This window comes from Pezoporus wallicus, unplaced genomic scaffold (genome assembly GCF_028554395.1).
Source record: "Pezoporus wallicus isolate ANWC-B61680 ecotype Strahan unplaced genomic scaffold, APGP_CSIRO_Pwel_v1 contig_9238, whole genome shotgun sequence".
Classification (NCBI taxonomy): Eukaryota; Metazoa; Chordata; class Aves; order Psittaciformes; family Psittacidae; genus Pezoporus; species Pezoporus wallicus.
Window position 1 is genome coordinate 2366935 of NW_026636792.1, and position 27500 is coordinate 2394434.

Here is a 27500-nt window from a genome sequence, read left to right on the forward strand (position 1 = left end):
AGCAAAGTACCTTAATTCAGGATCATATGAAACAGCATTCTCAAGAAATGAGTGCTGCAAAACAGTCAGAAGAATAGGCTCAAGTTCCATTCAGAGAGGAAACTTAAGTAGCAGCAGGTAAAGGTAAGGAGACCATTTACATTGCTATCCATGTGGTACCTGTTTTCCAGTATAAATTATTTTGGTAAATAGTTTGGTAAGTTGTAAGAATTTGCAATACAAAGCCTCAGCCTAGCAAGTTTCTTTTAATTTTTAAATGTACAGCATTTTAGTTCTACAAATGTAAAAAAGGAAAAAACCAAAATGAAACAAAACCAAAGAACCCAAAACCTTTACAATGTTGAGTCTTTTTCTGCTTATAATGATCAAAACCAACCTGATTCAATAAAATTTGGTATGCAGTTAATGTGGCCCAACTGCTTTCAATAATGCAAATAAAATAGCAGAGACATTCAGCATTGAGACACAGCATGTGCAGTAACTGCCTTCTGTGACAGGCAGTACCACACCCACTGCAGACAGGTGTTTACAGGTGCTGCTGTATGTTACCAGTTAAGCACACAGGGAACCTAGTTCACATCCAAATGATACTCTGTCATGTGTCAAGTCTATGGTGCCGGTTTCTGTTGCTAGAGGGAAAGTTCTGTTTTGAAAGTACTACCCTCCAAAAATTACTAGGTGCAAGGCAAGGTTGTGACTCAAATTACAAGCAAACAAGGAAACTTAAAAGTAGAGACTTAAACTTTGAAATCATACCAACCTGTTGTGCCAGGTTTCTTGTCATAATCGTAACTTTAGTTTAAGCTTCCATTAATACAGTTGCACTAACACACTGTGGCACAAGTAACAAAACGTACCCACGTTACTTTTGAATTTCCTTGACCTTGCCAGGTTTTCACATCCTCCACATTACTAAATAGTAGTTATTTATATGTAATTGATACCCATTATACAGTTACTCCATAGCTTTACAATACTGCCCGTACTATATCACAAGCATTACAAATCCTATAAAAAAGCAGCCCCTGTAGTGGCATACAAGAATAAATTAACCAAAAAAAAAATTTAGTATTACCATTTATTGGTGACAAACACTACGTTTTACTTACATTCCATGGGGAGAAAAAATTCCAGCGTAAACAATGAACTGAAGCAGTACTTAACTTGCAAGGCTATCGTGCTTTACCTGGACCATATGCAAAAACTTTATTGCGCACAGTTCGGTGCGCAATAACACAACATCAAAAGCAACACAGTTTATATATAAACATAGGTAATTTTTTTCAGCCCTACATGGAGATGTAATTAAACAGTATAAAGCACTCAAGGAAAATCAATCTGCGGTTTTATATGCACTACACTGAGATCATATCCTGTAATGCAGTGAGCTGTGCGCCATCTATACACACAATCCTTAAAACACAGATCAGAGATCATTTAAAGTCACGTTGCATTCAGGTTCCCCGACCCCCCCCCCCACTCAAGAAAACTAGAAATTAACCAAAAATGATCAAAGTTTAAAATTCCTAATGTGTTTTAATTCATTCAACCGTTGAATAATTAAGCTAAATGCGAAAATCCTGGACTTTTTAAAATGGTGGGCACACAATTTGTTTCCAGTGAAACTTCGCTATTTCAATAAAAACAAAATAACCACATACATGGATATGATCTTCCCAAGTTAGTTCACAGATAACATGTCAGTCTCAGAAGACAAAGTTTCTAAACTGTGCTATTGTTCTAGATACAATTAAGAAACTTTTAAATGAAAAATTTATAGTGTCATTTCAATCAAAACAACATAATGAAACTAAAAATTTATCACTGTTTGAAGAAAAAGCAACGGTTATGATTTAGACACTACAGTAGGTTGTGAGGACTGTAGCACTCTAAAACAGGTTACATTAATAGGAAGCATTTGATTTTCTCTGGTGCTTTCAGGTTTGGGTCCAGTCAAAAGCCATTTTTAGGCAGTGCTGTCCAGTGTTTGTCCCAAAGTGTTTGAGTTAGCCGGTTTGAGAAGAGGATCACTTTCCATTTCTTGTTTCACACATCTAGAAATGAGAAAACACCTGTTACTTAGGAGATAAAACACTATTGCCATGAATAAGGTGCTTCTAAATCATATACAAAGAATTTGAGAGGCATCTCACAATTTGTTTCCAGGTAACTTCCCTCCATTTGTAATCAATCAGCACTTTGTTAATTCCACTTAATTTGAAAGTTTGTTATCTAAATGGGAGGTTAAGCTTTTTCTTTCCCCATGGTCAAAGGGAGTAATTTGCAACCCCTCCACGTGTCTGCTGAAAACAAGCTGTGAAACCTACTATAGATTGTTTATATGTTGTGTACAGATTTCTAGAAAGAGCAGCTGTATCACTTAAACACACTGAGGAGTCGCACTGTTTACAAATACATGTAAATGAATAGTTGAAGCAGAGGCATCACAGTCAGAATTGCTCTGTCACAGCCATCACATTTTAACCACTTGCTCCTGCTTAGTAATTTGCATTTGACAGGTAAAAAACAACAAGCTTGATCACAAAACCTACCCTCTGATCCTTCTGAAGAAGGTAACAGGCTTTGGCATTTTAACTTTTCTGTCAAAGGAAAAAAGAACCCTCACATTTTATTTGTTTCTAGAACATCACGGGGTTAGAGGCTTCTGTTAATGCAAGGGAAAGTCAATGGGTCACACTCACACAGACATTGGTCCATTTCCCGTTCTTGGCATCTCTGTGGTTTGTTGGTCCAACTCAGACAGCAATTTTAAAATATTCAGTGCAGCCTAAAGAAAAGAGAGAGCACTCAGTAATGCAACCTGAGCCCCTTCTGTTAACACAGTGAAAGGACCAGGGCTCACTTAAAGTAAATACACTGATTTTAGTAATGTATTTCCTAAGATGCGTAATTACGCTGGACAAAAATGCAATGGTGTAGTTTCATCTGGCTACATTAAACAATCAAATGGTGCTGCGGCTAGGGCATTCCTTTGTGTTTGTTTTAGCAATGGGGAAAATTAATTACTATTACTTATACATAATTACTATTAACATCATAAATTAAGTACTATTAATATCAAGGAAAAAGATGCTAACTTAGTAATGGCTCAAAAACTGTACAGAGCTTAAGATAAAGGACATTAAAATACACAGAATCAAAAAGTTCTTTGCAGAAGAAGTTACACGAGAATCAAAACTACAAAACTGATAGGGCACATGGGACTTTGAAACAGAGTCAATGTGATGTGCCTACTGCAAAAGTAAGTCACCTCCTCTGAGAACTGAAAAGTTTTGTCACCTTTTTTCTGATCATTTTCAGGTTTCCCTTTTCAGAATACGCCTGATGCATTATGGCATGGGCATTAGCAAAATGCTGAGTGTCTGAACAAAGGCAGTTCTCACACTTTCAGGAGCTCTTTACAGTCTGATGTAGAGATGGGTGGGAAAATGTCAACATTAAGTGACAAAGATCAAAGAAATCTGTACCAAATTATAGCTATTAGAAAATGGCTGCAAATGGTTTTAGTATAAAGTCAGCAAACCCAGGTTCTCCTATGCATTTACATATTGGAAACTGTTTAGTCCACAGTCAGTAGTCAGGGCACCCCTGGGTATGGAAATAAAAGAACCTGCTACCGTTACAAAGGAGGCTTAACAGATGTAGAGCATCTCCTGCTATCTAATGGGGAACTGCATTTCTTCCATTTTGGATTCTTTCAGAAAGTCTGGTAATGTGAACCCGGGTGTTACAGTGCCCAGTGAAATATCAGCCCATTCTGTCACAGAAAATCTGATAAGCTCTTGTATCTTAAAGATTCCTTTCCATATGTTTTCTTTAACATGTGCTCATGCAAATAATATCAAGATAAAGAAAATGCAATTTTAGTAGATAAAAATTGTGAGCATGTGTTAAGCATTTCAAAGGTTATTTAGATTCAATTCAGATACTGTTAATCAGAGATTCAATTCAGATACTGTTAATCAGTTGTTTCAGCAACCTGTGAAATATTAGACAAAAATTAGCCAGGGAATTGTACAGCGTTTAATTCACTGCTGTGCAGCAGTAATATGAAACCTTAGTCTATCTGCTGCATCCCTCAGTTCACACTGAAGGGCAAAGAAAAAGCATTTCAGCAATATTCATCATACCATATCGTGGCAAGACTCTACATCCTTTCCAATCCCATGGCTGATCAGTGGTGGCTGAGAGGAACAGTTTATAAGAGATACAAACTCATTCTTGTTATTTTTTGGAAAGTCTTTATATTCAACCTGAAGAAAAGAGAAGGATTTAGCTCTTTTAAGTTAACCATGTACAGAAAATATATCACAACTGCTACAGATTATTACCCATATATGAAGCTGAACCGTACTTCTAATCATTCTGCCAGCCTAAACTTTGAAGTTTGTCTTCACCTGCAATGTTTTTTTAGTAATCATGAGAGCTCTGCAAGCCTGATTAGAAGTGGCTACTTAATAATAATTGTTACTGGCACCTTTTTTCTTATTAGAGCCATTTAAAGGTTTCCTTCCCACACTTTTTAATCCACTGAGCTCCTTTAACATATCAATATAGGAACTTATATGCAATTCTGATTAAAGGGACCAAACAGAAGAAAATGTACTGCTTACAGCAAATGTTAATGTAAGAAGGATTGTTCAAAACAAACCTGATTTCAGATCAGCCACGTTCAAGTTCATACTATGTTGTTCCTACATCATGACAATCACAAAATACTAGTTTTGGTTTTATTCTTCCAAGACTTCAGAATAGCACTGAATTAAGGCTGAGGAAATGCACATTTGAAAACTACATAAAAAAGCTGTAAAATTCAGTACATTTCATAAATAAATCATTTATATGAATTTCAGCTTAACAGGCAGCCTTCAGAATATGTCAGCCACCAGCAGAACTAAAAAGCTTTAGAACAAGCAACAGGTTGGACCAATTTGGGTAGCTTTGGAAGAAATCTTGCAAAGCCAAGCACTTACCTGGATTCCTTGAACATTAGAAAGATAGTCCAGCTGCTCAGAGGGCCGAGTAAGTGGTCCGTGGGGTACGTGGCCTGATGAGTTGTTGTTCTTTAGTATGGTCTCAGCAGTAGGAGAAGTGCCACCATACAACAGCTCTCTAGCAATCATGGCTGTTACTGTGGCCTTGGCAGGATTTGGGGCTGCCCTGTTGAACTCTTTGGTGTGGTGTCCTTGATTGGCTCCTACAGCTTGTGCGACCTCAGGGACCATGGGAAGAATTCCAGCAGGAAGCTGCTGATGGCTGAGATAAGGCATCCTAAACTCATCTTCTTTATTACCTGAGACAAGAGAGGTACACACTAACCATATGCTAGACAGTTCTGCGAGGCCTTCTGCAGGCACACAAGGGCAAAGATAAAGCATCAAAAGCCACTTCTGAAAAAAACAATGTGTTTCTGATTACTTTTGAAACACTAACAGACTTAGTGAGCTTGATTTGCCTTTGGTGGGTCAGAGATTCAGCATCAAGACAGAGTTTGCTTATTGAATAAATAATTCAACTCCAGCTTCTGCCAAACACTTTTCTGAGCCAGAAGCTGATCTCACCTCCTCCCCTTACCTTTTTCCCTACACAGAAATTTCCCCCACTTAACTCCTACCGTTGGTTGAACGAGACTGGTCCCTGGATCAGAACCAAGCTCAGTCCTGAACATTAATTCTTGTACACCTCTGCTTATTGCCGCGTGACACTACTGAAGGGACTGAGAACCATATCTTACACACACACCCCCACCCCCCAACAGGGCTGCGCTTCTTTCAGTTAGGTTACTTACTAGTTGAAGTCTCTTCAGAGCCTGGCTCAAAGAAGGTTACTTTTCTTCCATCACCTGGTTTCTTCACTGGTGTCTTTAAAATAAAAAGAAAAAAGCTAAACACACAATATGCCTCTAAAACTTTATCCCTCTGCCCCAGGTTTTAAAGTTTTTAAGATGTAGATGATCTGAGTAGTCAGAATTTTACTGAAAAATCTACTAAAAAGCCTCAATTATTACACAGCTAAGAAGAGACAAGTTCAGTGATTCTCACTGACTGACAAAAACTATCTACAGAACAGTGAAGTGGTATTAAGAACGGATACTGAGAACTAGATACCATAATAAAACCAGTTAAACTCACACGAGTTACTGGAGTTGCTGAGGACAACATACTGGACACAAATGAGCATATACATGAAAAGGATATAACTAAACCCAGAGTTGCTATTTTAACTCCCTGGTAAGATCTGCTGAATCAACAGATTCACATAAGGCTCTTCCCCCTTTAGAGGCCCACCAAAGGAAGAGACCTGTAACAAACTGGTTTCAACTGCAATTTCTGCTGAGCCTATATAAAACCTATTGCTACCAAAAAGTCCTATAACCTACATGTCTGCAGATTTCTCAGGCCAATATATCAATTATCACAGATTCTGAGCCATTCTATAAAGAAGAAATACATTAATTTAGCCTTGATTTACTTGCAAAATCAAATCCTTAATGTATCCAAAACACACTACTCTAAAGAACAGTCACCTCAATACAATTGCTTCCTGGCTAGAGGAGGAGACATGAATTTACAACACTGTTGCTGCCTTGCTGTTGTTTCAATTCAGCTTTTGCTGTAGTATTAAACAGCAGTTGATTCTTAAAGACTCTTACCTTCTCTTCTGTCTTTAATGCTGGCTTTGGAGGCTGAGGTTGAGGGATTTTGAAACCTAAAAGTTCCAACATGTTTTCAGCTGCATTGCGTTTAGCAACTTTTTTGTTTGTGCCCATTCCTTCAGCTGTGTGTACCCCAACTTTCACCTAGGCAAAGAGGAAGAAGAAACAAATAGATTCTTAAACAGTAGTGTAAGGATTCACTTATTAGCGGTCTGTGTCTCAAGCACTCCATGAGTCACAAAACAGTTCAAGTGATCATTTTTTCTAAGCAAGTTGTCATTTACTGTCAATGATCATTGGCCTCCAAGCACAAAACCCCAAACAGGGGTCACACAAACTGCTATATTTCATCATATCACCTTGGCAATAGCTTAAAGGCTCGAAACTGGTAACACAGCAGATACAGATTTTCCAAGCTGAAGTTAGAGGTTTAGAAGATTTACTAACGTAATGGAAAGAAAGAAACTGTCTTGGCTGGAATAGGCGAGAGGTCCAGAAAATGCACTTAATTATTAGAGCATAGTAGATACTCAGTATTAAAACCACGGCTATGCTATTGGGATTTGCAGTACTATGTGCAGAAAGTATGCACTCTAAAGCAAAAACAAAAACTCAGGAGAAGGAGGAAATGAGGGATACCTAGGTTCATGTTAATAAATACTATATTAAAAAATATAAGCGCTCAGTATCTCTTCACAGAATATTAATACCCCTGTTAATTAAAACATTAGGCAGTTACAACATAGACTTCTGGTGCCCTATGCCATTTTTTAAAAGACATGACTCAGATCATCTTTATTGAACCTTTATCCTCCTCAAATGTAGCCCACTAGATATTTTCTTAATAAATTTCAGGAATTTGGCCATAATTCTGTTAACTTTGTATATCATTGTGACAACCTGATTTCTATAAGCAAAAAAAAACAAGACATCACAGCCATGCAACTAGATTTTTCAAATCAACATACAAACCTGCATCACAAACTCCCTGCGCCTTGGAAGACCACGTTCTGTGATGAGCATGTACTCTGGTTCCTTCTCTTTCTTGGCCTGCTGTATCTGGGCAAGCCTGCTAATGGGATTCATTCCTTGACCATATTCTGGACTTGTTTGCAGCTATGTAGAACAATGTTTAGGAAATAAGCCAAAAAATTGTGAATATTTGGTTTAATAGACAAAATGCAGCATGCCACTAAATTCATTAAACTCTAGAATATAAAAACTCTGCAATAACAGTTGCTTAATGAAACACTGGCACAGCCAAAGAGAAACACTCAATTTATTTGGCTCTGCTGTTACAGCTGACCACATTTAACCTACCACTGGTAACAGTTTTACAAGTTTGAATCCTGCTATATGGGAAAGGACAGGCTTGCAGGAGAATTTGCACAAGCAATAGGGTGCAAAACCCAAAACTGTTAATGTCTAAGGCTTGAAAGTCAGAGCTTGATTTTTATGTGCCACTCATTGTTTTATAAGGTTTGTCTTCCATTCTGAATTTACTGGTAACTGTTGTAAAGGTGGTGTCATAACCCTATTTAGAGTGGGAGCAAAATATCATTTCATTTGTAGTACCAGACTGCTGATTAACGCTGAGCAGTTGAAGAGTGTTTATAATTAACTCAGAAACTCCTCTCAACTGCTGATTATTTATAACAGGCAGATTTCCAACCTGTTTGTCTCTTACCTTCACTATTGATTTTGTTTTCTTTTTGATTCGTGGCTTCATTTTCTCAACTGTAGGAAGAGGTGGCAATTTCTTCAGTTCTTCTAGGACCGCTATTGCAGCATTTTTCTTTGAAATCTTCTTGCTCTTTCCTTCACCTTCACCCATGAACTCTCCAACTGACACCTTGGTTACAAAGCTCTTCATATGGGGAGGACCACTTTCCTTGGTCACCTGTTTCAGAGGGAAAAACTGAGTGAAAGCGTGATAAACACTTATTAAAAATGGTAGGGCACATTGTTTATAGCAAACTTCTCTCAAGAACTACAGATAATGACATTTTAGATTCTCATACAATCCATAAAGTAAACATGTAAATCACACGCACTCTAATAACCTAATCCCACCCAAATAAACAGATACTTTAAAAAGATCAGATGCAGCAAGCAGTAAACAGTATTTACATGTAAGTCATTAACCCATCTCATTTAATTTACTGATTTACTCCTTCAGTATTAAGATGTGACTTCTATCTCATCAGCACGTACTTTCACAGAGTTAACATCACCTCATTAAATATACCATCTTGTGGTAATGGAACATTACAGAGGATGCAATTCTATAGGATCTAGCATTTTAGTTCAGAAACCAGCAACTCTGGAGACATCTAAGAGATAGATGCCTACTACAGATTTAGTCTTTTAACTCCATTCATAACAACACATCCTACTTCAAAATACTTATAAAGTCAAAAAGTAAAAATCGATTAAGAACTTCCACCCACAACTGGCTTTGTGTGACAGTATGTTTTTACCAGTGATGCTCAAGCTAATCTGCAATAATTGAAAGCTTCATGTAAAATTTCATAGAATGGTTTTAGAAGCAATTTAGTTACACACAATTGCATTTTCTTACTATAATAATTCAGATAGTTGACTTAAATATTACTCTGCCAGCTCAGGAAAGCAGCATGATAAATTAATACTTTAGTGAAAGAGAGATGCTCCTATGGAAGCTATTGATTTAAGATAACTACCATGATCAGGGAGGGGCAAAGAGGCAGCAAGCAGCCAGGCCAAAGGGAAAGGAAAGATGCACATGAGGTCACCTCATGGCAAGAAAAGAAACCTATTTGTGAGATTCTGCACCTTGTGTGTAGTCCATATCAGTGCTTAATTAAGCAAATACTTCCATAAATGTCTTTTTGAGTGAGCTATCCTTGTTTGCCTTGACTCTGCACTTCAATGTTATAACCATTAATGTGGAGTGCTGTTTTGTTTCTTCACTGGAATATTGATTTTTCAAAAAGCTTGGAAAAAAGATTGCACAGACAACCACAGCGTAAGCTGTTCACTCATGGAATGGCTTTAGGGCATGAATTTGTGAACAGGTGAGTTTTTCTTTTTACTTCACTTTACCATATAAACCCCAAGACAATCAGTGTGACTGTCAAAGGTAAAAGTGTATTCACAACTAACAAGACATGTTAAAAGTCAGTTGTTTGGATTATCTAGAAGATACTCAACTTAATGTGTACCCTTAATATTCTAACAAAAACAAATCTAGAGCTTGTAAAGTAAACATACCTCAAAATTCACAGGCAAGTTCCTTTTAAGTGCAATCTCAAAAACTTGGCTTATTTCAGATTTATTGAGATTTTCATCATCTGGTTCTTTTCCGTTAACCTAAAAGAAGCATACTCTATTTAAAATAAAGATCCTATTAAATTGAATTTTATCCATCCAACCAGTTTACTGAGCTCTCCAAAATTTTAAGTAGTCTAACCTTTACTGCCATTTTACGTGAATGTGTAGAAATGCAGCACACACACTATGGAACTGAAACTTAGGAAGCTCATTCAAGGTGTATGTGTAAAAGCTAGCAAACCTTCATATTTTCATGTGCTCGTTACAGGAAAGAACAAATGGCATATGGGCCAATATAAAAATCTATTTCTAAGTAAAACAAACTGATGTGTTAAATGAACTGATTTCCAGATGGAAGTACCTTTATGAAATGCAATTTTCATATACTGATTGGACATTTGTACCAAAAGCACTAAGACAGTATCAGATAAGAGAAAGGGCAGGAAAAAAAAAAAGAATTCTGAGAATGGGACCAACGTGAATGAAGGATGGCTAATTAGATCCTGGCACAGTTCTGTCTTTAACATGTTCCCTTGCAAGTGCTTCATCTACAGACTTTTTGCTCATTTAAAGAACATACTATCAGGAACTTGCCTTAAATCAAATGGTGTACATCTCTGAAACTTACACTTGCTAGGAGGCCAGCCTTGCCAGCTGAAGCTTACCTACAGGCACTTCTACATATCTCCAGGTAAAATTCTGATTGTGATTCCAAAAATGTTTTCACTGATGTTGGGACATGAACTAAGAGGTGTGGTAACAGCAACAGAGGAATTTTCAGACTGTGTCTAAGCAGTGATATTGGAAAGATTATGATAAAGATGAACAGCAACAATTTCACCAATTATATCACGCCACAACACTAGTTATGCAACCAGGTAATAAAAATGATTTAAATATTTTATTGGAGCAGCAGAAATAGGCTAGAGAGCTCTCATTGACTGAAACTAGTTTTGATGGTAGCAAGCATCCCCAATGTCTGTTACAGACAAATTAGATTAAAACATGAAGGAATTTTTTTTTCCAACACTTAAAGCAGCCTCTTCCCATCTCAGACAGAAGTATTAATAAAATCAATCTGTGGTTTTCACTCCTCCCACTGTCCCATCAGGTTCTACACCGTACTTATGGGTTGACCTTGTATTTCAGGTTCGAGATGCAACCGTTTCGGAAGAGCACATATAGCCCAACATCCTTTTACAAAGATAACATCTAATACTTCTAATCCCACTACTACATCCAGTCTCCAAACTCTCTGTGGAGGTGTACTTAGGGCGATCTTCGGGTCCCTGAATACTGAGACCACACGATGGCACCACTCCCATGGGAGCAAGGTAGGTGCACTGTGACTGCATGAGAAACGAGGAGGCAACACCTACACTGGAGGAACCATACTATACCTCAGCAGAAGGCACAATGCACGTAAAAACCAAGACTGAACACAGGAGTCAAAAGTCTTGAGCATCATATTCTAAAGCCTATTTTAAATGCAGTTGGTAAGTTCAAAAGGAATAGCATCATATACCTAGAAAAAAATATTTGAACTACTAAGGTCTTATTATGGTCTAGGTGTTACAGCAAGTTTACCACTGTCACCTCTAGGAATAATCTCTCACTACCCTTACTGTCAAAACATTAGCACAATCACTTTAAGTACAAGTATTTTTCCCCTCCTAATTTCAGATACATACTATTTTTTCAAGTGCCATGTTTCTTCCTTGCAAAGCTGATGAGGACTTCTTTTATGGGATTAGGTTTTTCCCATTTAATATCTTTTCAAAAGAATACAAATAAATAGTACGGGATGCTTTACTGTATCACAGTATGCGTTCTTGACATATTAGTTCTGTTCACACGGTGTAAAACACTGGTACTTTTCTTCAATACCTCTACCTAAAAGAAGTAAATCAATCGCAAAATAACACTTAAGAGATCTTAGCTATTTTACCAATTATTTTGGTAGACCCTTCTACTTTGGAGGTCTCTACTTGAGTTCCAGATCAGTTTATTTTATAAATCAAAACTAACTATATACACATGCTCTCCCTCTTTCTCTTTCCCTGCACACCTCTAGGCAGATGACCTATAAAGTTTGCTTTCAAAGTAGTTTGCATGTATGCATACACTAAACTCACCAAGGCCTAAATTGGAACGAGACCACAAATACAAGCTTTTACCACTCTCAGCTCTAATCAAATTGTTCAAGTCCATCTCTAACAAGTGAAAAAAAAAAGAAGTCCCAAAGGAAACAAAGTGATAGATTCAAAAACTCCCAAGCAAACTGCAGAAGTAATATACTCCTTCAAGAGGAATTTGCCCTTCTAGGAACACCTTCAACATGCACTTCCTCAAAGACTGCTTGTAAGCAAATTATGAAAGCCACTGGAGTTTCTGATTAGAACGACACTGATGTCAACACAGCAGTCAGTGTGGCTGCTTTCTTCCATGTTATGGGTATAAAGAGCAGCTGAAATTTACCAAATAGGTTGGCAAAACACATAGAAGCAATTCTAGTTTTAGTATTTTCAGGCAAAAGTTAGAATTTCTGTCTAAGAATTGTACTAGAAAGCATAGCTTTCTATGTTTTCTAAGTGTCAAAATCGATGATTTATCATCTCTGTCTTTGATTACACAAAGTAACCGTGTTCTGCAACTTTGTCAGTGTGTCTTAACTCCAGTCAGACTAATTGAGGTTGGAAAGGTCTGTTGGAGGTCTCTTACAACCTCCCACTCAAAGCAGAGCAAACTTTTAAATTCAATTGGGTTGTTCAGATAGAGCTTTGTCCAGTTGAGAGCTAACATTACTAATTTTTTTCCTGCCACTTGCTTCTAGATTTGCAGTCTCAGAAGGTGTGGGAAAAGGTCACATTACCATAGAGTCTAATTTTATTCAATGATTTCTTCTTAGAATCATAAAATCATTTAGGTTGGAAAAGACCTTTAAGATCATTGAGTCCAACCATTATTAAGCACTGAATATTCTATTTTAAAAATCCAAGAGTTAAATCTTGTAAATACAAAAATTTGTAAAATAATAAAATAAATAAAAAGCACAAAATACTGCCCTAAATACAAGAGTTCAAGCTTAAGCATATTCTGTTCACACACACAAATGGGATACATAAAAATAAGTAGATTTAAAAGGAAAATTATTGAAAATATCAAATGACAGGTAGGAAGCATCAAGGATTGTGTCTGCTTCTGAAATCCTACTTTGCCTCCCCTGTAGATACCCCTTATAATAGCATCTCCTGTATCCTTCAAGGACCTTGCCTCACTGAATGCAAGAATGAACAGTGCTCGCTCTGTAGTAGAATCCTCCTCTCTAGTGCAAAATGCTGCTACAAAATCAGCAATTCCCCCAGTTATTTCTAAAACTACAATATTTGAAAGCCATTTAAGACCTGATTTATCCCAGTACAGACTGTACTCTCTGTTCAAAGGACTGCTCTCCTTAAGCATAGCTACAGTTCTTACTGTTCTTTTTGTAGACAAGTCAAACAAATAGAAAAGTAAAATGACAAATGCATGTTTCTCATGAAAGTGTAAGTGAATTGCTCAGCAAAATAGCAGGGTCAAGACAGCATTCAGTTCCCAGTGAGCTGGCAACTGATTTCTTCATAAAGTAATTCTCTCTTCTTCAAATCTCCTGCATCATTCACAATAGTATTTCCCTTATGATGTCCTTACAAAAAGGAGAGACTCTATAGGTTTTCTTCCTTTTCCTCCTGCTTTACACCCCTGACACTGAAGGAGACATCTTACAGAAAAGGATACGTGGTCACAAAGACAATCGCAGTGTTTGTTCTGAAGACCTCACATTACTCAACTTTAAACACAACTCTACCACTATTCAGAAAGTCACTTGTACAGAAGCATTTCTAAAAAAGTGAACAAAAGGATCACATGTGATCCTATTATGTTCCTCACAGTTGGACTCCTTAGGTCCAGTATGTGGAACTTTGCTACTCGAGATGAAAAAATGGCTGATGATGGTATGGTATCTTTTACAAGGGTGAGTGCAAAAAAGATGATGTTGTGCATCACTGGCACAGAATGACAATACTCAAGAATTTGGGGGTCACCCTCAGGTTTGACCTCTTCTGCATGAAGCCTTCCAGCTTGTCTTTGACCACACTCTGCCTATTACCAGTTCTGGATATCAGTGCAGAACTCATCTCCACTCTTTCAGCTTTTACTCCCTGCATCACTCTCTTCTCCCAGTAGCATTTGTAATCTCTTGGCATCCTCCATCATTCAATAATCTACATTTCTCAAGGAGAGCTTTCTGTTACCCAAAGCAATACCATCAATGCCTCCTAGGCCTCTCCCCTGAACCATAAGATGCAGTGTTTTGGCTTAATTATCTGAGCAATACTTCCTCCCACAAATACACTTTGAAGTTTTAAACTCAGTGTCCCTTGGCTTTACAACACATTTCCTAAATCCTCTTGCTCCACCATTCCTAGTAGTTCCCAGGTATTTTTTGTTCCCAGTCTGAGATCCTTTATTACCTTCTTGCCTAATTCTTCATGTTCCTTCTTTCTCAGCACACAGCCAAGACTCTGTATCTATGCAAGTTCTCATGATTGTAAGTTACCAGTCTGACCTCCACTTCCTCCTCACCTCTCTGGCAGTGTCCTAGTCTCTCTTGCTTCTAGGTTTGCACTGTATGTCCCCCACCTCCTCAACACGATCTAGATGCCAGCATGGAGTACATCAATGGGTCTCTTGCTCTTGCTCTTAGTTCTAACATCAAGCCCTCATAATTCAGGTATAATGAGCCCATAAAGGAAAGACTAAATACGCTCTTTGTAGCAATCAGCCAACACCTAGGGAGGGGGTGCACACAGTCAGCCAGCCCAAGAAGCTGTAACTTGTGTGTGCACAATGAGACCTGCCTAAAGCAACCTAACAAAAAAGCATGAAAAACCCCTAGTGGCAGGGTCTCAGAAGGAAAGTGCTGGACAGCTATAAATATACTGAGGGACAAAAATTTGTTTCTTATATTCATATTAAAATGTGTGAACAAGGTTATTACTTCCATGAAATTCCCTCTCTTCTAGAATTTCCATGGTTCTTTCAAAAAATCACACAGGAATTTTGCCCAGGAAGCAAACCTATGCGCGATTTCTAGGTTGCCCATACTAGAACACAAGCACCCCATTTACATACTTTTTCAGAAGGTTGTATGTGATCTGCACCTGATAAGAAATTAGTTCCTATCTATGCTTCCAGTGCTCTGACAGAGCACTAACATATCTGACAGAGGTCTATAGCATTACTGTAGAAAAAAATAACAGCAAAATAATTAACATAAATTCATTTAGAAAAACCTTAGTTTCATCAAAATTTATGTTTTTAAATCAAACTGTTTCTATTGTCACAAGTAGGTCAACATTACTAAGCAGAACTAAATTTCACAACTGTCCTTTTCTTCTTATTAAGGAAAAAACCCCTACAACAGTATCTCAGTTTATCTGAGAAGTTTATGCTTACAACACTAAGATTAATTCCCACCTCTGGTTTCTCAGGCAAGGGCTCATTCTGCAGAACTTTCAGTGCTTTAGCAGCTGCGTCATGTTTAGCAGCTTGTCTTGTTCTTCCTTTCCCGTGAAACTGCTGCCCTCCAATTGAAAGCTCAACTTGATAAAGTAAGGGCCCAACAGGAAATGGGTAAAAGTACCTGCAAAGAGAGGGATTTAAATAAGCACAGAGTTTGGCCTACAAAGTAAACAGAAACATAAGTTATATGTGGATGAATCTCTCAGATATCAGTAACCATGACTCAGCACTGAAGCCCAAGTATTAAAAAGTCAGATTCTGATTTAAAATCTATAAAAAAAAACTTTAGGGAGAGATTTCTGAAACAGAATATCAACATTTCTTGTTTTATAATTGTTTAACCAACTAGAACAGAGAAAGACAATGTAACCACGCTTTTATAGGTTTGGCAGGCCAGTGAGTTTGGAATTCTCAATTCCTATGCCCATATAAAAGTCTTTAAACAGAAGCTTTCTTTTAAATAGCTTTAGAAATAGCATAAAACTGATTCCTTCACTTTTGCTTTTCCACAGAAAGGAAACACAATAAATATTTAGCTAATATTTAGCTATTTCATGAAGCTGGCTATATCCGAATGCTGTCAAAAAAGCTTTGCTCTTTGGTTCAGTTCTCTTTTTCCTCCTCTTGCCCTACTCTCAAAGAAAAAAAAACAACTTAAATAAGACAAATTACAGATATTAATAGGGTGTACTTATCAAAACCTTTGGCCTCATAAGATGGCTGTGTTTCAAGCTGAATATCCCCTTAAGGGCCATTCTATTTTTAGCTAATTTTGAGATGATAGCATCGAAGCACTCAGATGATGAGTGGAAATGAGACTGCAGACCCAAAAACTTAAGCAATACATACCGTGGAGGATAAGTACCACCTCTCATAGTATAGTTGTAAGTGGATCTCATCCCTGTGTAAGGATCAATGGGTTTGTACATAGGTTTCTTTCCCAGTTTCATGCAAAGTGCATTTAACTCCACTGTGGGGGTTACGCTGTCTAAATAAAAAGGAATATAGAGTTGATACAGCTGTCACAGGAACTGAAACAATCTAAACTCTTATGCTGTCTCAAAGCAGGGAAAAATAAGCTCAAGTTTTGCCACATGGAGTATCTTAATGAATTCTGAATAGAAATGCTAATGAACACAAAGAAAAAAGTCTATTTGATGCATATTAAATTAGCAGACTGGTATTAGTTGTGATAAATACTGATACAGAAAAGTGAATTTGCTGGAGGCTTTTTCATTTGTTTTGCTTTAAAGTTGTGAAGCTACCAATTAATTTGGTTTTAGAGGGTATCTAACAACATGGTCTGCAGAACAGAAACTTCCTTCCCCCCAAATATGTTTAAATTGACAGACACGCTACATACCTTCTGTGTCTGTTGTTTACTGAGAATGATGAAATGTTTCTCTTTGTACTTTATGACCTAAGAAGGGGGTTTATGACTCTTCACTTTTAAATTGCAACTGGCCTATTCAAATGGAAGGTATATTGCCACCGAGGGCTAGAAACATTTCTCTCAACGCAGATATCATGTGGATGAAGAATTGACTCCCTGGCTATTCTCATTTGAGAAAGAACAGTCATGTAAATGGTCATTTTTTTCTATCACAGGCCTCACTGGATCAAAAATCTGTGTGTCCTCAAGTATAACAGTGCTCTGTTGTAGGGCAGTTGCCAAACAAAAATGAAATTATGGAACAGATTCACAGACAAAATTAGTAATTGCTAACTTCTAATATTTTCACTGTTGACTGTATAAAGTGTTTCTAAAGAAAGAATTCAGGTAATATCAGAACACAACACAAACCTTTAACCTAGATTAAAGGTTTGAACCTTTGCTGAACATGCTAATACTACCCCAACAGCTTTGAATTCAAGTCACTATGAGTAAATCCAAAACGATCTCATGTACAGCTGAGATGTGAAGCTAGTTCATACTAAATTTTACATTTTAAATATATCTTGAAAGCAATCTCAGTAAACTAAGAAGTTCCCTCAACACAGTAAACTACAATTTAAATGCCCTTATACAAATCAACATCTATGCCTCTTTAAAGAGGTATAAATGAAGCAAATTCCAATCTGATCCAATCCCTCAACACAAATTTAAGAGGTTGGGGTTTTGCTGGGTTGGTTGGTTTGTATTGGGTTTGCTCTTAAATGATCATATCAGAATCACTAAACACATTCTTCTGCCTGTGCGAAAGATTATTCCTTGCTGTAACCAAATCTGTCATGTGTGGCTGGTTGGTTTGTTTGTACTTAGGGTTTAGGGTTTTTTAAGATGAGGATAAACATCTTTTCCAGGGTTTCACCAAGTGTTACAATACAAAACAGTAAGCTAAGCAGTGGGTTCTTCAAGCCTGAATGACTTGATGGAAAACCCCTATGACTTTAATTTGTTAATATGATGATTTTTATCATGTTGCCTACAACTATCAAAGATTAAATCAGGAAAACTTGATGACTGCCACTGTTCAATACGCAGAATTGCTGGGTTTAATCATCCTTATGCAAGTCCTATATATATATATATATATATATATATATATATATATACACATATATCAAAACCAGAAAGGTTTATTCTGTGCACTTTCTTTCAAATCAGTTTGTTGTGGCACATACCTGGATTCTTGCCTTCACTCCGAGATGGACGAGCTGTAGGCTTAGGGAATTTTGTCCCTTCCAAAGCTTTGGCAGCTGCCGCATGTTGCGCTTTTTTAATACTAGTTCCTTCAGCTTCCCAGTGCTGGTCCCCAAGGGTCAGCTGCACCGTAAACACCTCAGAAATAGAAAACATGAGGTTTATTATGAACTGCTTTGGAATTCACATAACTTACTAGACCCTCTTACACAAAACAATGAGTCTTTGAGTGATGCAAAAATTAAGAATATGGTAATCAAAGCTTTCCTCAACTACTATGTTGTCTCCAGACTTTAAGCACCTTGGACATGAATAGGATTTTCCCGATTCTAAGAATTTCACAATAGTTGTAGCTTGCAACCATCCTGCATCCTGCATGAGATCATACAGGCTAAGAAACAAAAGACACTGTGTGCATAGAGGTAACAGCTATGTGGGCAGCTGGCATGCCAGCATTACTCTGAACAGCAGCCTTGAAATTCAGACTTTTGTATTCCACATAACTCGATTCTTGCTTTAATAATGTGTTTTGGGTTTGTTTTTTTTCCACTATATTTTTCAGGAGCTTGAGAAAAGATACCTTCCCACTGCAGCATAAAAGCTCCTACATGCCCACAGGTGAGCACAAGCCTATCTGATTACCAAGCAAAGCTCTGCGGCACTTTTTAAGTATGTGGGGTAAGGAAGAATATCTATTGCCCTAAATTTTCACAAATTAATCAGACAACAGCAAGCCAAAGTCTCCTTGGTAATTAAATGAAGTTTAATTTCAATCAGAATGAAAACACAAACGGACAGCTGCTCTGAATGTTATACCAATATTTTTTCTAAATGCAAACCTTGTCTCCTTTGCACATTGACATTGACATTACACATTTTAGTTCTTAATATTATTAAACTCCAAGTTACTGGAATCTAACATACAACAACCACTGTTCCAGATAACACCTTAAAGAGACAATGTCACATAAAGGTTAGTAATGCTAAAACTCACTTCCCTCAGTGTTCTTTAAACTAACACAAACTGCTTGTATATTTGCTGTATTCCTGACAAACTCTCTCTACATATGAGCAGAACACCAGAGGAATTGTATATAACCAAGATTTTTTACACACTGTAAAAGATACACCATGATATGGAATGAACAGCACGTGCTGATCTAACCTTGGCATTCTTGCAAGAACTAAAGATTATTTTGCTAAAGTAACTGTTCCAGAACAGGTGAATGTTCTTGAACATTCTGTTCAATCATCCTGTACTTCGGGCAGTAAAGAATATATACTAAGATCCTTGTTTCCCAAATATTGGGCAATTAGGATAGAAAGGTTCAGTTTATTTACAACTTTTTTATTCAAAACAGAGCAACAGCAAAGCAACATTCAGTTATGATGTGCACAAGAGAGAACAACTCTTAAATACTAAAAGTTAATCCAGACATACCAACAAATACAGATTTGTACCTTGCCAGCTACATAGACAAATGTACGTAGTAAGCACAATTCCTTATATAGCCTTTTTCCTAAAGAAACACAACTGCCCTAGAACTTCCTGCATCTCACAAGATAATTTGGACTAATAAACTATTTTAATCTTTTAAAGATTGGTGGGATTAATATCAAACCATTAAAATGCACCACGGGAATAACACAGAAAATTTGCATAACAGGCCAGATGCAAAACAAAAGCTAAACATCGTACTAGAAAATGATTGTAAAACATCATCCATATTTAATACATTTTTTTTTTTAGTAAAGAGTGCAAAGGACAAACCTGGATTTATTAAACAAAAGCCAGGCATTGCATAATGCAGCTAACATAAACAACTCTTCAAAAAAGCTAAGTAGCTTTAAGTAACAGGTAAATTCAACCTCTATGTACTTTGAGAAACAAACTTTTAGTACACGTCTACCAGCTTCACACTTCCCTACCATCAATACTTTGGTGAGCTTCCTATTCCTCTCTATTATTCTGTATTATCTTGCACCAAAAACATATACTTCCCTTCTCCACTTATGAAACTGAAAGAGCACAAACAACAGCAGTAAGAAACTTCTATGACTATTTACCTTAGAATGAGCTGGACCTTGCTCACTCAAAAGCTTATACTCAGGCTGAATCTTGTTGAAACGGGCTAACTCATTCACAAGACACATTGGGGTTTTCTCTTTGGGGTTTGCCATGTTTGAAGGAGCTGAAAGATTACATAAAATTAGATGAATGAGCAGGTAGCTAGGAACTCTACTACACTTTTTTAATAATAAAAAATCGCATTGGCTTAAAATTTAGTTGTCTGCAATACACCACTTCTCAGAAAAGATCTGCTGGAATAGACAGCTTTGCTGTTAGGCAATCTGGGAGCCATCTACTGAACTCTGGGATTTCCAAGCAAATCATGTGTCTAAAAGACAGCATCTTTAAATGTAATGTTTCAATGCAAGCAAGAAGGCTGCGGTTAGAAGACTCCCGCATTTAGCTTGCATCTTATGTAGAAGATTTCAAGAAACAAACCTTCTAAGTATCCTTACTTTGAGTAATTTCAGAAAGTGCACTCATTTCTTTCTTTTTCCTTCTGTTTTCCCCTATTATTTTTTTATTTATTTATTACCTTTTACTTGCTCTATTAGATTTTATTAGCACAATACATTTTTCATTACACTGGTCATAAAAGAACTAAAGGTGATAGAACTAAACAAACTATTTCAAGTAACACTTCTTTTACATTTAAAACAAGCCACTTGTAGAAAAGCTGAATAGCAATGTTTTAAAAAATTCAGTTTTACAATGTTAAATATTATTTACTATTACAAACATTTCAGCTGATTATTAGTACTCCATGGAAGAGTATGTTTCTATCTGTCTCAAAAAGACTTCATTCAATATGGAGAAAGCATTACAAGCTACTGCATTTGGATAAATATTAAAGTATTTGTAGATGGAGGACCCCAAGAATGTATCATGCCAAACTATGAACACGAAGAATACTGAAACTTAATTAACAGACACTCAATCTTACCTGCAGCTGCATTGGTGGACGTAACTGACGCAGAGGGTAAAGCAGAGTTTTGGATAGGTCTACCTGCATTTTCAGAGGGCAAAGAACTAGTAGTAGAAGGAATACTCAAAGGCTGTGAAAGAGATGGGGTTTTATTCAATATTTGGTTCCCTGCAAGGGCAGCAGAAGGATTCTGAATTTGAACTTGAGACATGTTCACTTCCAACCAGAGCAAATTACTGTAGGGAAACAGCTTTGAATGCAGGCAAACTCAGTGTGATGAAGCCAAATTGCTGACCTAAAATGCAAACATGAAGAAAAAAAATTATACTAAATATTCAGCATTCTCTAACTATCAATCTATTGAAATTATTTCTTCCATCAGCAAAAAGGGGCAGAAGTGTTCAATCAAGCATCCACTTTCCATTTTGTATGCAGTAAGTCATGCATCCAGTTTTAATAGCATATTCAATCTATACACCCTATCATTTAAGTTTCACATTTCTTTCATTTACAAAAGTAGTACAGAACCTTTGTTTATGCTTGTTCATTTAAGAAAACTACCCATCTGTTTCCCCTATCATTGAATCCACTTACAACACAAATCCAGGTACTTAAACTGATAGCCACAGCTTATATACTAAACAAAGAACAACTTTCATGAACAGATTACATTTTAGGCAATCTACCATTTGAAGTTAAAGATTTTGATTTCGAAGGACAAGCAGTAAATGCAGTCTTTACAAAACAATAATTTGGAGCATGAACCCTTTATTATAATTGTGTACTTTTTACCCCAGGATGACCAAGAAGAATGCCCAGCCATTTTTGTGGGGAGCACAAGTGGTACCCAGCAGAAAATGAGTACCTATGACTGGGAAAAGTGAAGGTGCAAGAGTTCCTAAGTTTTAGAAGCTACATGTGTGCTTGAAGGTTACTTCTATTTAAGCCAGAACATGTCTCAGTAACAGTTCAAGCATCAATTTAGATTTATTTGGCCTCAACACCACAAGCAAGAGTTGGATTTGCTCATAGGCATCTATGTTCATTTAAGGAAAAACACCTCCAAGTGATGAACTTGCACCAGTCAATGTGAAGTACTGGGATAGGTCCTTCCTCCACCAACAAATTAGTGTTGGATTTCTCTTCCACATGGATGCAACAGTATCTTCACGCTCACACAGTTATACCTAAATATACTCTAACAGGTTGCTGTTCTGAAGGCTGCCAGAGCTCAGCTGCCCATATCCGCTTACGATCCACGTATCCATGTATTTATTAAAAATAAATTTTACAGCCAAGTAAGTACATTTCACACACAAACACACCCCCTTGTGCACACACACACACTGGTCACTGACAGGTTTTATTGGGGCTGCAAACAAAGGTTTGTTCTCTCATAATTTATAGATGGGAAGCAGAAATCACTGCTCCAGATACCACCAGGGAGCTATTAGTAGCAACACAACTCCACTAGTGCTCTGTAAGCTTCAAATTCTGAACCTGTGAATGGACTTCCAAATGTAAGAGGAGCAGCAATGAGTCAGAGAGAAGCTTTTAGCTAGTTACTGACAAAACAAACCTAAGAGGAGAACCTAGGCTAAAACATTCATGGATACGAAGATCAATGTATTTATGTGTTAAGAAGAAAGAAGCCAGAGGGAAACAATGGATACACCAAGAGATCTACCATTTAGAATATTTTTTCTTTGAAAAAACCATCATGAACATGTCAGGCTTATCTTACTACTGGTTGGGTAACTCTGTGCTAGAGCACAAAATCAGTTCAGATCTCGTTAGTTCAGAAGACCTGTATGTAGATTATACTCAAAACAAATCCTATCCTATATTTGACTACTAAATTTGCAGAAATTACACGTTGGGTGCACTGTAACTGTGAAAATGGTATTAGGGAGTCAATCTAAAGGAACTCCAAGAAGTGTTAAGACAAAGATGAGAAGGATGTAGAATAAGACTCCAGGGTAATAATTTTATAATCCCCACGTTTCATTCCCAGGAGCATCACTAGAAATGCTGAAAAATTCCAAACATAATACAACAATAATAATTGCCTAGAAAAGACTATAAAGTCTTCCCATGCAATAAAAAAAGCTAATTTCCCTTTTGTGCTGAACTGCAAAGCCCTTCACAGTAATTGAAGTTAAACAGTTTCGAACCCAAACGTTTTGAGAAGATGACACCAAAAGGTTTTATTTTGAAGTCAGTAACTTCAGGATCTTTCAGGTCAGGCTGGAAAGGAAGCCTGAAATCCTTTTGTGAAGACTCTGCCAGCCAGAACTCTGCTGTTAAAGCAAGGCATTATCCTTCATTTACTTGCCATAACCTGGTTTTACAGAACATGGAATTTCTGCTCCACAATGAATACATTAAATTGGTTTTCTAGTCTTACAATGCAGAGAACAACATACCAATCCCTGGTAAATTTTCTCCCCCCAGAAGGGAAGCCACTGACAAGGATATTATTAGTTCACTTTCCGTATTTACAGCAGAGCACTATGGAACCTCAGCAGTACAGCTCAGACCCCTCTCTACCCAGCTTTCTCTCCATCAAGAGTTACAGCCATCAGTGTTCAGCCTGGAAAAGCTTTTCTTTAAACACCTCTGGTTAGAATAATACTCAGGACAGACAAGTCAGCTATTAGTCACAAAAATCTGTGGAGACTTGAGGTCACATCCGAGTGCTTGAAACAATAAGGTTTTGGAAATTGATCCCATTTCAAACAGACTTCAGCAGTGCACATTAGACAAGCAGACCAAAAAACACTGCTACAGAAACATCCATAGCTCGTAACCTGCTTATTCTCAACACACAAACCAATCACCTGCTTCTTCAGCAGTCTGGCTGCTTGGTCACAGCTAAACAGACAAGGACAGACCTAGGAAAGTGTTTGAAGTACACCTCACTGGAATCCACCATGTGCCCTCCACAGCCCTTCCTCAAACTAAAGAGTTCAGCCCTCATGTATCTTCCGGGAATCCAAAAGACTTTCAGCCTGACAAGGAACCAAGTATGAAGAGTTCAAGCTCAGCTCACTGTATGCATCTGTAAGGCAGTAACAATCCCACCCATGTTTCTTTGCAGAATGCTTTGCAACTATAAATGTAACCATGATTTCATAACCAAAATTGCTGTATTTGTAATGTGGCCTCTGGAGCCATTAATTTATCAAGAAAGAAAACATGCACTCAAGATCTTGGGAGTGCTCCTTTCCATGACTGTTTCTAAAGGCGGAGGAAAGATAAGCTGCAATGCCTAACCAAAAGGAAATTGTAGGGAATTGGTAAGCTACATCTTTACTTGAAATGTTAATCTGAAACCTGTAGAACACATTGCTGTCCAGGTTTTATCCCCAAGACATTCAAGTAGCTGAGAACTTGGCCATGCACAGCTGAAGAGAAAGTTATTGTCAGGGAAAGAGCCGATGCAACGAAAATAAAACTTTCCCAACAAAGGTATCATTTTTAACCTAAGCAAATATAATGCTTGTTTCTTCATAAACTGCTGTATCATTTCTACATAAATTGCTGCTACATCATCATTATGTTTCTCTCTCCTTCACGGATCTCACATGTTTTATATTCATATCAAAAGTCGAATCTACATCCTGCAAGTCATCAGCAATTCAGAACTACTTCAGAGTTCGTTAGACTAAATTCAGGAGGAACCAAAACAGAGTAGGCATTAAAAGCATCTTGTGAATTGCTGAGATTCCACTTTACAAATTTCTGAGTATTTTACACACTACACAGTAACTTAAAAGATTATACCTTGCAAGTTTATATGCACAAATATATGTTTGCTTTTTTAAAACACTCAGCTCATACTTTAACAAGCATCTTCAAAGAACAGGCTGACAAAACAAACAGGAATGATGTCTGTATTTTTTCAGCTACCTGTGAAGTTTACAATGCTGTAGTTGACTCGTGTGAAGTATTTCACTAGGACACAAGAATAGTCCATCGTTGCACATTTAATTATAGGTCATTTGAGGATTCTATTTTGGGTTTACAATGCTTTTCTAAAGTAACATGCCTTCTACCCTATAACAGGCTTACAAAATCCTAACTATCCAAGAAAAAAGTACCATTATCTAGAAAGCTGAGACTATCAACTTCTAAAGGCTGTTTCAGTGGATACAGAAATAGAGATGCCAGAACTTCAGGTGATTTTTCCATGTAATTGGGGTTAGTCAATTCAAATTTAACAAGACAAACAATAGTACAGGTAAGTGACCCCTATACAACACACAAAGAATGGTTGGAACTTAAAACCACTCACAAACATTGAAAGATAGGTGAACAAACAAATGTTCTACTCACAGCATCTTTGCCAGCAACTAATCACATAACCTGCTCCTTTCCCACCCTTCCACACTTATGTTTTGCTAACTCAGATGTTAATACTTTAAATTTTACTGAGACAGCGTTGCACTAGAGCATTATCCTCATGATGGTAATGACTACATCAAACAACTCAATGACCTATGGACGGTAACAACCTCAGAGATGGATTTTCAGACGACAGAGCACTGTTCCCCACTCCAGTTTTTAGATTTCTATTTTCTTCTGGCACAGCACTGCCTGGAACATTCCCAGAAATGTTGAATACATTAAAATGCAAAGTTCGGAAGTCATTAAGGTAACCAAAAGGCAAGCAAAGAAATGCACAGAGATGTGAACATTGCCTGCGTCCACTCAGCCAAAAGTAAAATCTTCCTCCATAAAAGCAAGAATCTAGCATTGTCAGATAAAAGTTCTCTTGGGGCTTCTTTGTGTTATAGTTCTCAAAGGTGTTGCAGATAGAAGCCAGAGGATCAAACAAAAACCAGACACTTCCTGTGGATAATCATGTTTTACCACAACTCGTGGTTTATTTAATACGATGCAAATGAAAGGTAAGAAACTTTAATGTTTTAAGTAAGTTTCCTGTACCTTTAGGAGATCCAGAGAGTGCAGATTTGGATTTAGTTCTGATAGGATATTTATGATGTAGATTGCCTAAAAGGAAAAACAGAGAGTTAGCATTTTGCTTCCTAAAGCTACAAAAAAGATCTTCTGTATCAATGTCTCACCACTACATGCAGTTTGCCTCATCCATTTGGATGACAAGAATTTGTCTGACCATTAAACTCTTACTGACAGACCGCTCAAAGAAACTGTTTTTTTCCAAGCAGAAATTCCAACCTGATCTAAGAATCATCTTTCCTTGCTTTTTCCCCTCAAACCCAAGTGATTTTTCTTACACAAGCAGTGCAATCTCACATAGGGCTCTTTGCAGGACTGTAAGAGTCGCTGGCCAATTTCCTTTCTGTAGTAAGGCTTCCAGTTGTGCTGAAGTTAAACCTCTTCCTAACAGCCCTAGAGATCAGCAACTGAAATCAGACCCAGACCTTAATTCACGCAGCCAAACCAAAAGCAAGCCACCAACCGGAGAAACTCTGGCAGCTATTAACTGCAAAAACCTGATACAAATTCTACCTTCTGGCTACATTTCCAGTCTAATGATTTCACTCATAAACAGGCATATAAAAAGAAATCAACCTAGTTAAAACTGTTTTAGAATAAAGCTGTTTCAGTACTGAGTATGAAACCTGTCACTGCATGGACTGCTCTAAATGGAAATCAAAATGTATTTTATTCTGCTTACAAATATAGCACAAAGTGTTTAATCCTTCTTTCCCATGACTAAAGCCAACTGCGCAAAGATGCTAGCAACATTACTACCAGTATCATGGGCAAGATTTAGTCTTGATTAAGGTTAGAACACAGACAACCAAGTTCTTGAATTTACTTCAGACATTTCAAAATCCTACAGGGAACCTTAGAGCTATAAGCAGTTATCTTGGAAGAGTCCTGAAGAACAGATGAGGACACAGCCTGGAAAAGGCAAACATGGTGCCTAATTGTTTAACAGGAGAGTGAAGAAGGAAGACGTGAGGATTACAGTCCTATCAGTTCAACTTTTCTCCTCCAAGTCTTTCTGGAGGCTTAATTAAACACCAGGAAAGTAAGGCAATAGATAATGTTCCCCAGGCAGAATCAAAACCCAAGTTGTACAGACAATTGCATGTTCTCCAGCCATCTCTGGAGGTTAAAACAGGCTCAAGAATGAGTCACTTGACCACAGCAGGAACAAGTACAAGGTTCTGGGCAGGTGCTGTCTGCAGATCAAACACAGCACAGAAAAAGCACCAACTGACACCAGTGGGGTGGGAGAAGAGCTGCAACCAACATAACACCATTACCTAACACAAGCTCTTTTAGGAAAAGTCATCAGCACACTGAGATG

At 37.4% G+C, this 27500-nt stretch overlaps 1 protein-coding gene and 1 long non-coding RNA gene across 9 annotated transcripts; one reads left to right on the forward strand and one right to left on the reverse strand.

Moving 5' to 3' along the window:
• Window positions 1–226: 226 nt before the first annotated feature.
• Window positions 227–26270, reverse strand: STAU1 (staufen double-stranded RNA binding protein 1). Of its 8 annotated transcripts, none has more exons than XM_057401753.1 (16): window positions 26144–26270; window positions 21212–21488; window positions 20265–20389; window positions 18179–18335; window positions 16403–16541; window positions 15509–15674; window positions 9929–10027; window positions 8364–8576; window positions 7649–7792; window positions 6674–6820; window positions 5810–5882; window positions 4995–5314; window positions 4152–4274; window positions 2703–2788; window positions 2553–2600; window positions 227–2054 (listed from the first exon to the last, which is right to left on the reverse strand). In XM_057401753.1, the coding sequence occupies exons 2-16, from the start codon at window positions 21402–21404 to the stop codon at window positions 1967–1969; spliced, it is 2121 nt and encodes a 706-aa protein (XP_057257736.1). In that variant the 5' UTR covers window positions 21405–21488; window positions 26144–26270; the 3' UTR covers window positions 227–1966. The 8 variants fall into 8 exon arrangements, with proteins under 8 accessions (XP_057257736.1, XP_057257735.1, XP_057257740.1 ...); XM_057401752.1 differs by having other exon boundaries at window positions 8364–8594; XM_057401757.1 differs by lacking the exon at window positions 9929–10027.
• On the forward strand, window positions 10513–16898 carry LOC130595213 (uncharacterized). The gene is made up of 3 exons (XR_008971254.1): window positions 10513–10866; window positions 11138–11410; window positions 16839–16898. It is a non-coding gene; the product is annotated as an uncharacterized LOC130595213 (long non-coding RNA).
• Window positions 26271–27500: the final 1230 nt, after the last annotated feature.